This window comes from Stegostoma tigrinum, chromosome 17 (genome assembly GCF_030684315.1).
Source record: "Stegostoma tigrinum isolate sSteTig4 chromosome 17, sSteTig4.hap1, whole genome shotgun sequence".
Taxonomy (NCBI): Eukaryota; Metazoa; Chordata; class Chondrichthyes; order Orectolobiformes; family Stegostomatidae; genus Stegostoma; species Stegostoma tigrinum.
The window spans coordinates 1089127-1105341 of NC_081370.1; the positions used below are offsets into that span (position 1 = coordinate 1089127).

The 16215-nt window shown below is 44.2% G+C and overlaps 1 protein-coding gene across 3 annotated transcripts in view; it reads left to right on the forward strand.

Moving 5' to 3' along the window:
- The window catches only part of dgkza (diacylglycerol kinase, zeta a), a 616491-nt gene that overhangs the window by 411182 nt on the left and 189094 nt on the right, over positions 1 to 16215 (forward strand). For all 3 annotated transcript variants that reach the window (XM_059651884.1, XM_059651885.1, XM_059651883.1), the window contains exons 18-20: positions 2755 to 2828; positions 11498 to 11609; positions 12921 to 13120. In XM_059651884.1, the coding sequence (XP_059507867.1) occupies positions 2755 to 2828; positions 11498 to 11609; positions 12921 to 13120 (386 nt within the window). The remainder of the gene's footprint in view (positions 1 to 2754; positions 2829 to 11497; positions 11610 to 12920; positions 13121 to 16215) is intronic.

Sequence of the window (16215 nt, forward strand, 5' to 3'; positions counted from 1 at the left end):
CATTCAACTCTGTCTAGTTTTTCCAGGTCCGTCCTGATTTTATTTATGTCAACGCAGAGCAAATCTCCTTTCAACCTTCTTTCGCCAAGGAGACCAGTCTCAACTTCCCCAATCTACCTGTGTAAGGAACTAATGTTCCTTATCCCCGGAACCAGTATTGTGAATATTTTCCACACCCTCCGTAATACCTTTACACTTGTCCTGAAGCACAATGCCTACAGAATGGTGTTCATGTTCAGGCTAAATTAGTGTTTTGGACAAGTTTAACATGACCTTTTTCTCGTGCTCTAAATATGTACTAATGGAGTGATTGTGAATCATGCAATATGGTCATTGAGTGTACACAGACACAACTAGTGAGCTCCCTTGGCTGGGATGGGACACACTGTAGGTCTGCACTGCTGATGCCACTGCATTTGTTACACCATAAGGTCATCGTCCAGCTCGTTCTGCTGACAAGGGCCTGGGAAGGCAAGGCTGAAGGTTGAGCTCAGGTGAGATTGGGATAAAAGTCACGGTAGGATAGGGTCTGCACTGGGAGTTATGGTAACAAGAAGGTGAGGCCTTGCTGCCCAGCCTCCTCCAGCCTCTGCACTGTTCAGCTTTAGCCACAACCCTAGGTAAGGACCTGGGTGTAGTGGGAGGTCCAGGATGGGCTGCTCAGCTGTTAGAGAGGGCCATGTGGTGGCACGCTGAATGTTTGGAGATTGGTCTGCACCTCTTTCTTATTGATGATTAATCCCAGAGTCCTAGACCTCATTTGTCATGACTCTGCCTCTACTAAAACTAGTGGGCCTCCGTGTGTGTGTGTGTGTGTGTGTTCTTGAAGTCACTTCTAGGTAATGTCTGCAGCCTTCACGCCTTATTACTAAGGTCTGGATTGCTGAATACTTCATTGCCCGCCTTCTCAACCTGTCTTGCCACCTTCAATGCCTGTATACTCCATCATCTCTCTCCTCCTGCGCACCTTTTAGAATTGTGCCCGTTTGTAAACTGTTGTCTGTGCAGATTATTTCTCGCAGAATGAATTATTTGTCCGTTTCATGCATCACTTGTCCAACTATCCTACGACCTCTGTCTCCGTCCATTTGAAGTTCTACACTATCATCCTCACAGTTGACATTGGGTACACGTTTCTACGCCACAACTTTTGAAATTGTTCCCTTTCCACCGAGGTCTAGATAATATATATCAGGAAGAGCAAAGTTCTTAACACTTGCCCCATAGGGAACTCCACTACAAACTTTCCTATAGCCTAGAGAGCATCAGTTAACCACGGATCTCAGTTTCCTATCACTCGGTCATTTTCACATCCATATTGCTCCTGCCCCTTTGATTCCATGTGCCCAAACTTTGTTCCATCTCTGTGGCGCCCTATCACATGCTTTTCTCACAGTCTGTATATGTCACATCAACAGCATTGTCCAGACCAATCCTTCTCGCTTAGAGAAAAATTTCAAGCAAGTCAGTTAATGTTACTTTAATCAGCCTGCTCAGAAATGTTTTTATGCTCCTCTGGAACAGGTGGGACCTGAGCCCAGGCCTCTTGGCTCAGAAGTAGGGACACTACCATTGAAGCACAAGAGCTCTTGTTGCAAGTTAGCTGAACACAATCTGCCTCGAACAGCTGGCTTTGATTATTTAATTACTCTTCGTTTGCCTCAGTGAATATTAATTTTGTTCCAAATGATGTGTTTCGTGAAGACTCCCGACGACTGAAGTGAAGCTAAGTGCCCTGAAGTTGCTGTGCTTACTGTTACATCCTTACTTAACCAATGGTGTTGCATCCAACAAGGGGGTAGTGTCTGGAACCGCCCCTGAATCGAAGGATGGTTGGAAAATTGTAGACTTGTTCCTTCACAATATCCACACTCAATTCTTTCAATATATCCAGATGATTTTATCTGGTCCTCGTGTCTGCAGCTTGAAGTACAGACAGCCTATCCTGCCCCATCATCTTATCAATTATAAAGTCTGCTTGAGTCTATATTACCTCCTCTTTCACTTTTCCACCACCTTAACCTGTGTAAATCCATTTTTAGCATCTTTATTACTTCACAACTTCCCTACCAATCCTTGAGTCATGAGTGAATTTACCAACTGTTTGATCATAGAATCCCTACAGTGTGGAAGCAGGCCCTTCGGCCCAACAAACCCACACTGACCCTTGGAGCATCCCATCCAGCCCCATCTCCCTATTACCCACCAAAGTTACACCTCCCTGTACTCTGCAGGCAGCTTAGCATGGTCAATCCACCTAACCTTCACATCTTTGGACTGTGGGGGCAAACCAGACCATCTGGAGGAAACTCATTGAAACTGGAGGAGAATGTGCAAACTCCACACAGACAGTCACCCGAGGATGGAATCGAACCCGGGTCCCTGGCGCTGTGCAGCAGCAGTGCTAACCACTGAGCCGTATCATTGGTGCCTTTATCCGAGTCATTCATATAAATTATAAAATGCTGATGCTGCAGTTCTGATCCATTTGGCGCACCAGTTGGAATGTTTTGCCAACCAGAAACAAGCCATTTATGCATGCTGTCTGTTTACTGTTAATCGACCAATCTTCTGTGCATGAGGATGTGGGGAAATGGGAGGGAGGGAAGTGTTGTAAGCTGCCGAAACAGGCATTTTAGGTTTCACTGGGGAAAAGTTGGAAGGTGTCACAGTCAGATGCATCAAACAGAATATGTTGTAGCCTTTTAAGCTGGTTCACATTCGTTACATTTCTCCTGCTCCCTGTGTTAACAGTGCGATGGGACAGACCTGACCTCGAAAATTCAAGACCTGAAGCTTCAGTGCATTGTATTCCTAAACATTCCAAGGTAAGGCTCTTAATAACAAAACTCTAATCTGCTCAGCTACTGAGTGGGTGAGAATGTGAAAATGTCATCAGTGAGTCAACTGAATGATATCTAGGATTCTTGTCTTTATTTCCATTTCTCCTTCTTCTCCTTCAGGTTATTGAGGTTTGTTGCTTTCAGTATTTCATGTTGCTCTGCAGGGATGGTGTGTTGGGGGAAGGGCCTGGTTGGCATAATGGCCTTGAATGATGAACAGCGCTGAGAGGATTCACACCAGGTAGAAACTGCAGACGGTAGATTGGGGTCTGCTCAGGTCACTGACACCAACAGGCAAGTGAGTGGATGATAGAGCACGAGCAGAGAGTTTCACATCAAGTAGCAATAATTTGGAAACAGGTCATGAGGGCTACCTTGGAGTTGAAAGTGAATGCATTTATTGTCAGGCTCATGTGTTTTCGGATACAGTACTGGATGTTTTTGGAAAATTGCATCGTTCTGTTTTTAATGAGGATCTTCTGTTCAATGTGGTGCACCACCTGACCACCTCTCAATAGCCTCATTTATCATTTACCATTGAGAACACCAGTGTTTAATTTCTCACTACACCATACGGCTCTCCACCCGAGTGAACTGGTTATTGGAATCTTGATTAGTTCAGCACCTTCACTAACCAATAGGAGGAAAGCACATCAGGGTGACTTTTAGTAGTGAACCCTTTGGCTTGTCCTTGGCACTACCCTGCAGTAATACTAGTAAGCTGAAGTTGACTTAGCCTACAGAGGGCTATAGACAGGTTAATCAATTGTTCAAACACTGAGCAGATGGAATAAAATTTGAGGGGAAATTGTGAGGTGGTGCACCACTTTGTCAGGGAGAATAGAGGAAGTAAATATTATTTAAATGGAGAACGACTGCAGAATGCTCCGAACAGAGGGGTTTGGGAATCTCTGTGCATCTACCGAATGGTATGCAGGTAATAGGTAAGGCAAATGGAATTGTTGATCGTTATTTCAAAGGCACTGGATTATAAATGGAGGGAACTTTTACTGAAACTAGAAACTATACAAGGCACAGCTGGATTGGGTATGTGCATGTTAAAATTCACTGTGGGAGGTGACCTTATTGAAATAAGCAGAATACTGCGGGGACTTGAAGGGTAAATAGAGAAAGGTTGTTTCCCCTGTAGGAGTGTCTGTAGTCTTAGAATAAGATGCTGCCCATTTAAGAGAGCGATGAAGAATTTCTTCTCTCAAGGGGTATTGAATCTGCCTAATTCTTTACCACAGAGGTCTTTCGATGCTGGATCGTTCAGCATATTCAAGGCTGAGACAGACAGATTGTTAATCAGTAAGGAAATCAATAAGTATAGGGAAAACGCAGCAAGTGAAATTGAGGATTAATAGATTGGCCTTAATCTCATTGCATGCCCGAACTCAATGGGCTGAATAGCCTACTTCTTGTCCTATGTCTTAAAGGCATTCTGGTCTGAGAAGGCAGCTCACCACCTTCATGAGTGAAAAAAGCTGGCCCAACCAGCAATGTCTATATTTCATGAATGAATGTCAAAGAAACCCCCGATTTCTGGTTTTATACAATAAAACATTTTTCCCTACCTCTCCCCATTTTTCTCTGATAGTGAAACCATTGGAACACTGTGCTGAAGATAAATGTCTACCATCACTCCTCAGCCACAATGCCATTTAAACGCCTTTTGCAATGCACTCTAGCCAGCTCTGCTCTCATTCCTTTGTAATTACACCTATTTAGTTATAACCAATCCAGTTCCTCCCCCTCAAACTGCCAAATTCTGCAATGTTACGGCCATTGTTTCTGAGGCTAGTTTTCACTGACACCATTTCGCACTCTGACACCTGCATCCTTGCATTTGAAGTGCTGTGGCCCATTTGCTGTGGGTAGATCTGCTGCCATTAAGAAGGGAGTTCCAGGATTTTGACCCAGCAGCAATATGTCAAGGAATATTTTTCAATTCAGGGGGGTTGAGGGTCTTGGAGGAGAGCTTGCAGCTGGTGGTGTTCTCATGTATCTGCTGTCCTTGTCGTTTGAAGTAGTTGAAGTTGTGGGTTTGGTAGGTGCTGTATAAGCAATGTTGGTGAATTCCTGCAGTGATTCTAGCAGATGGTACACATTTCTGCTGCTCAGCCTCAGTGATGCAGGGATCGAATTTTTGTGGGTGTGGGGCTGATCAAAGGTGCTGCTTTGTCTAGTATGTTTTCAAGCTTCTTGAGCAATTTGGTTTACCCTGGATGGTGTGAAGTTTTTTGTCTATTGTTGGGGCTGCACTCATCCAGGCAAGTGGGGAGTATTCCATCACACTCCTGACTTGGCCCTTATAGATGGGGGCCTAGCTTTGGGTGTCAGGAGATGAGTTCCAAGGATTGATAGCCTCTGATCTGCTCTTGTAGTCACTGTATCTATATACCTTGACCAGTTCTGGTCAATGATAACCCCCAAAGCTGTTGAGTGTTGGGGTTTCAGTGATGGCAATGCCCTTTAATGTCAAGGAGTGATGGTTACTTTGTTTCTTGTTGGAGATGTTCATTGCCTGGCACTTGTCAACCCAAGTCTGGATATTGTCCAGGTCTTGGTGCATGTGAGCATGGACTGCTTCAGTTTCTGAGGAGTTGCGAATGGTGCAGAACATTGTGCAATCATCAGCGAACATCCCCACTTCCAACCTTATATTGGAGCAACGGTTATCAATGCAGCTGAAGATGGTTGGGGCTAGGATATTACCCTGGGGAACTCCTGCAGAGACGTCCCTGGGCTGGGATGACCGATCTCCAACAATCAAAACCATTTTCTTATATGTCAGGCATGACTCCAACCACCAGAGAGCTTTCCCCGATACTCATTGATTCTAGTTTTGCTAGGGCTGCTTGATACCACACTGTATCAAATTCAGCCTTGATGCACAAGGCCATCACTCTTAGCTCGCCTCTGCAAGTTAATCTCTTCTGTCCATGTTTGAACCAAGGCTGTAATGAAGTCAGGAGCTGAGTGGCCCTGGCCGAACCCAAACTGGGCATCACTGAGCAGGTTATTTCTGAGCAGATGCTGCATGATAGCTCTGTTACTGACACCTTCCTTCACTTTACTGATGACTGAGAGGAGACTGATGAGGCAATTGTTGGCCGAGTTGGATTTGTTCTGCTTTTTGTGCACAGGCTGTACCTGGGCAATTTTCCATATTGTTAGGGAGATGCCAATGTTGTAACTGTGCTGGAACAGATTGACTCAGTGCTCAGCAAGTTCTGGAGGACAAGTCTTCAGTGCTATTGCTATGATGTTGTTAAGGCTCATAGCTTTTGGAGTATACAGTGACTCCAACTATTTCTTGATATCACGTGGAATGAATCAAACTGGCTGAAGATTGACATCTGTATGGCTGAGGACCGTGGAGGAAGCAGAGATGGATCATCCACTCAACATTTACGGGAAGATTATTTCAGATGTTTCAGCCTGATATTTTGTACTAATGTGTTGGGTTCTTCCATCATTGAGGATGGGGATATTTGTGGAGCCATCCTGGGAAAAAGACAGCTACCATTTGCCCTATCTGTACCGCCTCGTTAATTTATAAACTGCTGAAAGGTTGCCTCTCGACGTCCTATGAAACAAGCCCCAGCCTATCTAGCCTTTCTTTATAACTCAAACCTTCCATACCTGGCAACATCCTGGTAAATCTCTTCTGAACCTTGTTCAGCTTAATAATATCTTTCCCATAACTGGGTGACCAGAACTGGCCACAGTATTCCAGAAAAAAGCCTCACCAGTGTCCTGTATACAACCGTGACATGACTTCTCAACTCCTGTACTCAAAGGACTGAGGAATGAAGACAAGTGTGCTAAACTCTTTCTTAACACCCTATCCAAATGTGGCACAAACTTCAAAGAATTATGTACCTGCACCCCTTGGTCTTTGTGTTCTACACCACTACCCCTGTTATTGTGGTAACGTAGAGAACAACAGGGGCTAGGAGCAGGAGCCTGATCGCATCCTTGGTCTGTGGAATGGGATATAACTCAACGAAAAGGCAAGAAGAATCGTTTAGGATAACTGGATGAAATCATTAGAATCCCTACAGTACAATAGAGGCTATTTATCCCATTGAATCTGCACTAACCTTCAAAAGATATCCCACCCAAACTCCAAAGATAGGGTGAAGCAGAAGGAGGGAGCCATGCGCATTTAGGACGATCAAAATCGTGTTGGTCAAGGAGTAGCACACTTCTGTATTGAACTGCTGGCTGTTTGCGTCTCAAGGGGTGTTGAGAAAATAGCAAGCATTAGCCCACTGAACTCCCTTGGCCAGTGGGTATTCCTGAGAATTGAGATGCTGTTCGCTCCTCTTGAGCATGTTCTCCCTGTGTACTTACACTCGGTTTCTCAGTTTATCCATCTGCCCCGCATCCTGGAAGAGACGTAATTACCTGGGTAGATTTTCGACAGCTCTGAGCAAAGTGAATTTTTCATTTGAATTTAACCAGGATGAAGAGATTATTTATCTAATTTGTTTTGCAGTTTGCCATCATTATCCTCTCGGGAGTGTCAGATTGAGCCAAATTTGAACTCTTGCACAGACACCATCTGTAGACAGTTGTGGTTATAAATACCTTTACGAACCCATAAATGACTGCTTTGCGATTTCTACTGCCCTTCCCCATTGTTCTTCTCCTTTCCATTGATCAAAGAGTGGGAAAAAGCCATGTTCCTCTTCAACTACATTACTGTAGTAGTTCAATGTCATACCCAAAAGACTCAGCCTCTTGTTTCTGATTCCTCACTGCCCAAGGTTCCAGTTTACTGAATAATAGGATTGAAGTTGTGAAATACATGGTAAAACGCTTCAAGTGCTCTGGCAAGGGTTCAAAGTGAACTTCACTGAATTGTTATTTCAACATCGCAACAAAATAATCCGCAGTGACAACTTTTATTTATAGAGTGCCTTCTGCATAAAAAGACATCACAAGGTGCTTCACAGGCAAATGATAAAACAAAACATGACACTGAATCATAGTTGGTGAAATTAGGTCAAAAACTTGGTCAAAGGTTTTGTTTGTAAGGAATGTCTTAAAGGAGGTTAAAATCAAGATGCACAAGAGGCCAAAATTTAGATTAGTGCAGACCTCTCAGACACCTGTCTTGATGGAGGAGATTACCAAGGTCAGGAAGGGTGCAGAGAATTGGAAATAAGAGTGAAAATTTTAAAGGTGAGATATTCTCAACCATAAGCCACTGTAGGTCACTGAGCAACAAGGTGATAATTGAATACTTGGATGAATAAAGGTGTGGGCAGCAGATTTTTGACTAAGTGAAAGAAAAGTTACAGGAATATCGATGTGGCAGAAGTGTGTTAAGAACATTTTGAGTCTAGAGCTAATAAAAGTATGAGTGAGGGTTTCAGCAGAGTTCAGCTGAGATAGGGACTATATTGGATGATGTTATAGACGTGGAATGTTAGCACAGATATGAGGTTGGAAGCTCATGTTAGCCTCAGCAATGACACCGGTGTTGCAAACAGAGTGGTTTTATCTCAGCCTGTTGGCAGGATGGAGATCAGAGTCAATGACTCAAATAGAATTTGGAGTGAGGGGCAAAAGCAGTGGCTACTGCCTTCCCAGTATTTAACTGAAGGAATATTTTTCTCATTCAGTACTGAATAACTGATCATTTAGCCACAATGGAGGAGCCACAGAGATACACAGCACGGAAACAGACCCTTTGGTCAAATTTGTCCATGCCGATCAGATATCCTACATTAATCTAGTTGATTTGCCAGCATTTGGCCCATATCCCTCTAAACCCTTCCTGTCCATGTACCTGTCCAGATGCCTTTTAAGTGCTGTAATTGTACCAGCTCTCACCACTTCCTCTGGCAGCTTATTTCACACACACCATCATCTGCATGAAAAAGTTGCTCCTTAGGTCTCACTTCAATCTTTTCCTTCTCAACTTAAACCTATTTGCTCCAGTTTTGGAATCTATCCTACCTCGACTATTCACTCTATCGCAGCCCCTCGCGATTTTAAAAACTTCTATGAGGTCACCTCTCAGCCTCCGAGACTCCAGCCAAAACAGTCCCAGCTTATTCAGCGTCTCCCTATTGCTCATATCTTTCACTTCTGGCAACATCCTTGGAAATATTTTTGGAACCCTTTCAAGTTGCGCAACATCCTTCCTACGTCAGGAAGACCAGAATTGAACGCAGTATTCCACAGGTCGCCTAACCAATGTCCTGTACAGCCACAACATGACTTCCCAACTCCTATACTCAGTACACTGATCAATAAAGGCAAGCATACCAAACACCTTCTTCACTATCCTATCTACCTGTGACTCCACCTTCAAGGAACTATGAACCTGCGCTCGAAGGTGTTTTTGTTCAGCAATATTCCCCAGGACCTTACCATTAAGTGTATAAGTCCTGCTCTGACTTGCCTTTCCAAAATGCAGCACCTCACATTTATCTAAATTAAACTCCATCTGCCACTCGGCCCATTTGCCCATCTGATTGAAATCCCATTGTATTCTGAGAAAACCTTCTCTGCCCACTACACCACCAATTTTGGTGTCATCTGCAAAATTACTAACCAGTAGAGATAGTGGGAACTGCTAATGTTGGACAATCTGAGATAACAAGGTGTAGAGCTGGATGAACGCAGCAGGCCAAGCAGCATTAGAGGAGCAAGAAGGCTGGCATTTCGGGTCTAGATCCTCCTTCAGACCCTTTTCTGAAGAAGTGTCTAGACCTGAAACGTCAGCTTTCCTGCTCCTCTGATGCTACTTGGCATGCTGGGTTCATCCAGCCCTACACCTTGTTATCTCTACGAACCAGTAAAGCTGGGTGTTAGCAATGTACATGCGAAAACTCATAGTTTCCTGTCTAATGTCATCAAGGGGCTGCGTGTAGATGAGAAATAGGAGGGGATAAAAGATAGATCTTTGAGGGATGCTAGAGACAACAGCATAGGGGCAGCGAGAGAAGTCTTTGCAAGTGATTCTTTGGCTGTGATAAGATTAGACTGGAATTGGGTGAGACCAGACCCTCCCAGCAGGGAGGGATATGCTCAAATGTATAAAAAAGCTGCAAGGCAAGAACGGTAATGGGAGAAACCTTACCTTTTACCCCATCACACACAATGCCACTTGCGACTGCAAAAAGAGCCAATTTGGCAGAGGGACAAGGCAGAAGCCTGATTGGAAAGATCTGCGGAATATCTGGATTGGACAAAGGAAAACCTCAAGTTATATCGGTCTGACCGCATAACAATTGGGATGCGTAAAAGCCTCCTAATAAATGGGGAATACGAGTTTGATAGGTCAGTAAAGGTTTAGTAAAAGATATTCTTGTGGAGGAAGAGGGGGTTTCAGTTACAATAGGTTTTGCACATTAAAGCTGGGAAGAATTTCCTACATGGTGTGAACAGTAAAGTAGCAGACGATGTTAAACCCACGTTGGATACAGAGTGTTTGATAGCTGTGTTTCTGCTCCAAGTCTCAGCACTGACTCAGGCACTGAGCACTGTTAAACCTGTAAGACCATGGGAAACTAGCACCCTGGGCACCTCATGGGCACTACTGAGCAACTAGTCTGTCAGCAGCACTTTTAAAAAAAAATCACCTCACTGTCCTGTCCATCACAGGTGGAAGTAACTGTGACAGAATCAATTGAACTTTAAATCTGTATTTCTTTTCTCCTGAAATACATGCTGATTTCGATCTCTAGTTGTGTGACACTGACATTTTCAATGATTGGAAACTCGAGCAATTCATTTTATAGTGTGGAGCCCTCTGTGACATTTTGAAGTTGTCCCGAGTCAGTAATGTTAACTTACAAAGTTAAATTTCAAAATGATGACAGTGGTTCTCAGTGGTCTGTGATAATGGGCTGGAGACTGCTCCAAACTGCCTGTCACTGCCACACAGTGCCAGGCTGAGGTAGCATGTGACCTGAGCCCTATTGCTCAAGTCTCCCACATGCCCGGATGGATTCCACACCCATCGCATCTTGTTGTCTGTGTGAGCAAGCGCAATGTCATTTTATCAACCACATTTATGTCCCTGTTTACAACGTAGAGCTATGAGATCGGGTTTTCAACAATTAAAGAGAGAATTTGGCTGGCCGTGGAGCCCGCTGGCAGGAGACTGTAACTTTATGACCAAACATCACCTCGTTAATGTCTCCTCAATGGCAACGTCATTTGTCTCATTAAGTCTGATGATTTTTTTAAATGGTGGCAAGAGAAAGTGAGTTGATTCAAGTTGGTAGCTGGTCCATGGGACCTGTTTGCTCTGAGGTATCTCCTAACTAGAAAGCTTGCGAATCACTCCTGCGCAGGAGTGCCAAGAAGTGGAGTGGGTTGTGGGTGGTTGCGCTTGGGAGGACAAAGGAGCAAAGAGAAATCGGTTCTGTTGTTGAAAGCAGCGAACCTTTGATGAGATTGCAGATTGACTGCCAAGTGGCAAGTGACTGCATTCTACTTGAGAACCAAGAATGAGCTTGGCTTGATGGTAACAGACCAGCATCTAAAATAGGAGGGAGCTAAAGTACTCTCCACCTGGTTCTGATGCTATCGAACTTTGACCTGTCAAGGTGTGTTGGAATTACTTTTCAAAATCTGTTCTTCAAAGTCCACAACTGAGTTGTTTCGCTTTGTTGTGCTTGCAGGTACTGTGCGGGCACAGTGCCATGGGGAAATCCAGGCGAGCATCATGATTTTGAGCCGCAGCGTCATGATGATGGTTACATCGAGGTGATTGGCTTCACCATGGCATCGTTGGTATGTCTCTGTTTCCCTGGATCCTTGGGTCTGCGTTGCCCGCAGAGTGCCTTCCCCTCCTTGTTTGTGCCGAACTGGTCAGCTGGTAACATTAGTTGGGATACTAAATAAAAACCGACAGAACTGTGGATGCTGTAAATCAGGAACAGAAACAGAAGTTTCTGGGAAGGCTCAGCAGGTCTGGCAGCACCAGGTGAGGGGGAAAAAAAAAATCAGAGTTAACGTTTTGGGTTCGGTGACCCTTCCTCAGCTGTGAAGGTAGCTAGGAAAATGTTGGTTTATAGGTGGAAAATCGGGAGGGATGTGGGGTAGGGAGTAAAAGATAGGATAGAGCCTGAAGAAAGAGAACAGCAGTTGGACAGTCAAAGGAGTTGATAATCATGTCTGTCCGACTGCTCTTCTCCCTCTTTGGGTTCTATCCTTTATACTATCGTTTACTCCCTACCCATCCCCCTTCCAATTTTCTGCATATAAACTGACATTTTCTCAACTACGATCAGCCCTGAGGAAGGATCACTGGAACTGAAACGTTAACTCTGATATTTTTCTTCACCGATGCTACCAGAACAATTGGGATACTGCCTGGAAGTCTCAGTGTGCAGAAATTGAGTTGGACCTCGGTTCTGCTCCATCACTTGACCACACCACGGCCGAGTTTACTTCCAGACTATTTTTCCCAACTTTGCTTCCTTTAGTGCTGGATGCAACAGCTTCCTGTCTTCAGGTATTATTCACTACCTGACATCTGACTTCTTGGATATTTTCAGCTATCATCTGCAGCCCCCCCCCCACCCCCGCCAATTTCTTCAGTGGCCTTGATTCCCACTTCCTGCCTGGATTTCTGAGCGACCCCATTCTCCCTGTGCGGTCAATTAATTTTGAGTTTCAGAGTTCCTTTTATGTTTCACGATGGATGCAACTTTGACCAAATGAACTTAGTGACCCATGCACCTGTTAAGGATGGTAACCAGATGTTGACGGTGGGGATAACAAGGTGTAGAGCTGGATGAACACAGCAGGCCAAGCAGCATCAGAGGAGCAGGAAGGCTGACGTTTCAGGCCTGGACCCTTCTTCAGAAAATTGCTCCAAATGAATTGACTGTGCAGGGAGAATGAGGTCGCTCAGAAATCCAGGCAGGAAGTTGGAATCAAGGCCACTGAAGAAATGGGGGCGGGGGGCAGTCGATAGTTGAAAACATCCAAGAAGTCAGATATCGGGTAGTGATGTTGACAGTATTTCTTTTCAATTCTTGTTGCTCATTAGCGCTAAACTCTTGCCTTGATTTTCTCTCGCTGTGTGTTGTAATTAAGGCCGCCCTGCAAGTTGGTGGACATGGCGAACGGCTGAACCAGTGCCGCGAAGTGATCCTAACGACGTACAAGTCAATCCCGATGCAGGTGGATGGGGAGCCATGCAAGCTCGCGCCCTCAGTCATTCGCATTTCACTGCGGAATCAGGCCAATATGGTCCAGAAAACCAAGAGGAGGACTTCCATTCCACTACTCAATGAGTGAGTATCACTGCTTCCTGACCATTTGCAGCTCCCATTCGTTACAAAGAGGGATGTAATAGTCGTGAGATAAGTCACGACACAGGAGGGAGGCGATGGCCTAGTGGTATCATTGTTGGACTGTTAATCCAGAGACGCAGATAACATTCTAGGGACCTGGGTTCAAGTCCTGCCACGGCAGATGGTGGAATTTGAACAAAATATCTGGAATTAAGCATGTAACGATGACCATGAATTCATTCTTGATTGTCAGGAAAAATCCATCTGGCCCACTAATGTACTTTTGGGAAGGAAACTGCCATCCTTACCTGATCTGGCCTATATGTGACTCCAGACCCACAGCAAGGTGGTTGACTTTTTTAAAAAAAAACCGTTCAGGGTAACTAGAGATGGGCAATAAATGCCACCTTGTCAGCAATGCCCTCATCCTCTGAATGAATAAAAGAAATAGGATAACAGATGAGATTCCGAAAGGAGACATGCCATTTCCCAAGTTTCTTATTCCCTGGCCCATTCTTCCTCTTGTCTGTACAATACCTGGGAAGAGTAATTAGCCGAATTTTGCGAGCTGAAGAATTGAGTGTTAGAACACAAGGGACGGATTATTCAATGGCAAAGGTTCCGGTTTGCCAGAGCAAAAGGGTCTCTTTTTTTTTAATCATTGAAAGAAGTACCCTCCTGTTGAAAGTGCTGTGTAGGGTTCTGTTGGAGCAGTCTTGTTTATTCTTGTAGGCCAGTATCTGTTGTCCATCCCTAACTGCCTTTGAATTGAGTCTCTCACCAAGCCGTTTCATTGGGTGTTTGAGAGTCAACCACATTTCTGTGGGTCTGGAGTTACGTGTAGGCCAGACCAGATAAGGATATCGGTGAACCCAGTGGGGTTTATCATGACATGACAGTCAACTGTGGCTACAAGGTTGTCATTGCTCTAGCTTTTAATTTCACTTTGTTAAAAATTACTGATTCAAATGTTACCATCTGTCATGATGGGATTTGAACTCTCATCCGCAGAACGTTAACCTGGACCGCTGATTGCATCTCTAATGACATTACTATGCCACCACTTCTCCATTGTCGTATTTAGTGACTGTTGCCCCTGTTTATCTGACTACCCACTAAATTTGACCCAAAATACCTTCTGTTGCTTTAAGCTTTAGAAGAATAAGAACAAGAAGGTAGTACATCAGTTATGTCTTGTACATTCCAATTGTAATAACCCTCTCCATTGGTAATCATGTCATCAGTTGCTGAGGACTGAAACTGAAGTCAAAGCTGAAATACCATTCCTTCACTCCTCCATCTCTCTGCCTTGTTTTTCTCCGTGAAGACAGTAGTTAAAACCTATATCTTTCACCAAATATTTGATCATCTAACTCAGTGTCTCTTTATGTGGCCCCGTGTCGTACAATGTTTTTTCAATGCACTTACTGAAATTTCACTGTGTCAGCTGAATTCTACAAATATAAAGTATTGTTATTGTGAAGCTAACACTGAAAGGCTCAATTGCTCATTGCAATTCTAATCAGCAGATTTATTATTCTGTATGGATGTTACAGCTGTGTCCAAGATACTCCTCCCAGTTAATTAGTTCCCTGATGCAGCTAAGCTAAAATCTGAGCCTTTTTTAAAAGCCAGCTGAAAGCTGAGGGAAAAATGACATTCTATTTGTGAGCAATTATTCCTGGTTGCATTCTTCCTTTAAGTCACCAGCTACTTGTAAAAGGTTTGGGCATCGGGTGTGTAACAAGGGATGATAATGCACATTCTACAGCTTAATCTCTGTAATAACATTCCTGTATTAAATGCTTTTGTGCACAGTGGAATGCTGTGCACACAAGATATGCTCATAGATCTGCAGCTGCCTTACTGAATTTAGTGATTGCGCTAAAAAACTTACAATTTGTGATCAGGGTCACTGATTTAAGGTGAAGGAATAAATCAACCCGAGGACTTGATCTTCTGTAAAACATACAATTGTGGGCAACAGCCCCTTCGATGTATCTCTGGCTCCGTTAACTACAAATGGAGATGTAAATTCAAATATTAATTGTCTGTCACCTGCGTTGTGTGATAACAGTCAAAACGAGTCAAAGCGCTTTTATTGCCTTTACCTTGTGGAGTTTTAGAAGAGTAGCAACGTTTGAGATCTTGAGTGAACTTGATAGGGTACGTGCTGGTTTCCCCACCCGAGGAAGTCTAGAACTAGTGGGCGCAACTTAAAAATCAGCCGTCTCTCATTCAGGATTGAGATAAGGAAATTGTTTTCCTCTCTTTCTAAAGGTGCTCATAATCTAAGGAATTCTCTTCCCCAGAGAGCAGTGGAGGCCATGCCATTGAACGTATTAGACAAGGTATTAGACAGGCTTTTGCACACGAGCGGAGTCAAGGACAATGGGGGGAGCAGATAGAAAAGTGGAGCGGAAGACTTAATCAGATTGTCCATGATCTTATCGAATGGGGGAGCAGCGTGCGAGGGCAAAAATGGTCTAAATTTGGCGCCTAATTCTTGCATCATTGTGGAGGAGCAGAAATGGAATTTTTAGGTGCGCATCCTGTAATTGTCTGGAAGGCATACAAGCCCAGAAGGAGAGACAAGATAAAATACAGTATGAGAGAACTCAGTGCTTTATTCTTTGCAAAGTAGAGGATGAAGTCACTCCCTAACCACCTCACTTGTACGTCCTGATGTGCTGCAAGGAGAGTGTGTGAAACAACAGAAGTGGAGGTAGAGCTGGAGCAGGGAGGAGATTAGAGCCGTCAACGGCTGAGCATCCATTCCCTCCTTCTCTTACCTACCCCACCCCCAAAATACTCTAACTGCAGCCAGAAACCTCCTGCCAAGGCAGCTCTGCTATGGACGGTGAAAGAACTGAGAGAACTAGAAGCGGCATGAGTGCATGGCTGGCAGCTGCCAACGGGTAGGGGATGAAGACAGTTTCCGTTGGAAATAATGATTGCAGAAGCGTACAAGGAAGAGAGATTTATGTTTATAAGGGGAAAATATAGCAGATGCTCCAAACCCTCAGCAGGTCTGACAGCATCTGTGCACGGAGCACGACAGGTTTAACATTTCAGATTGGTGACTTTCAGAGGCA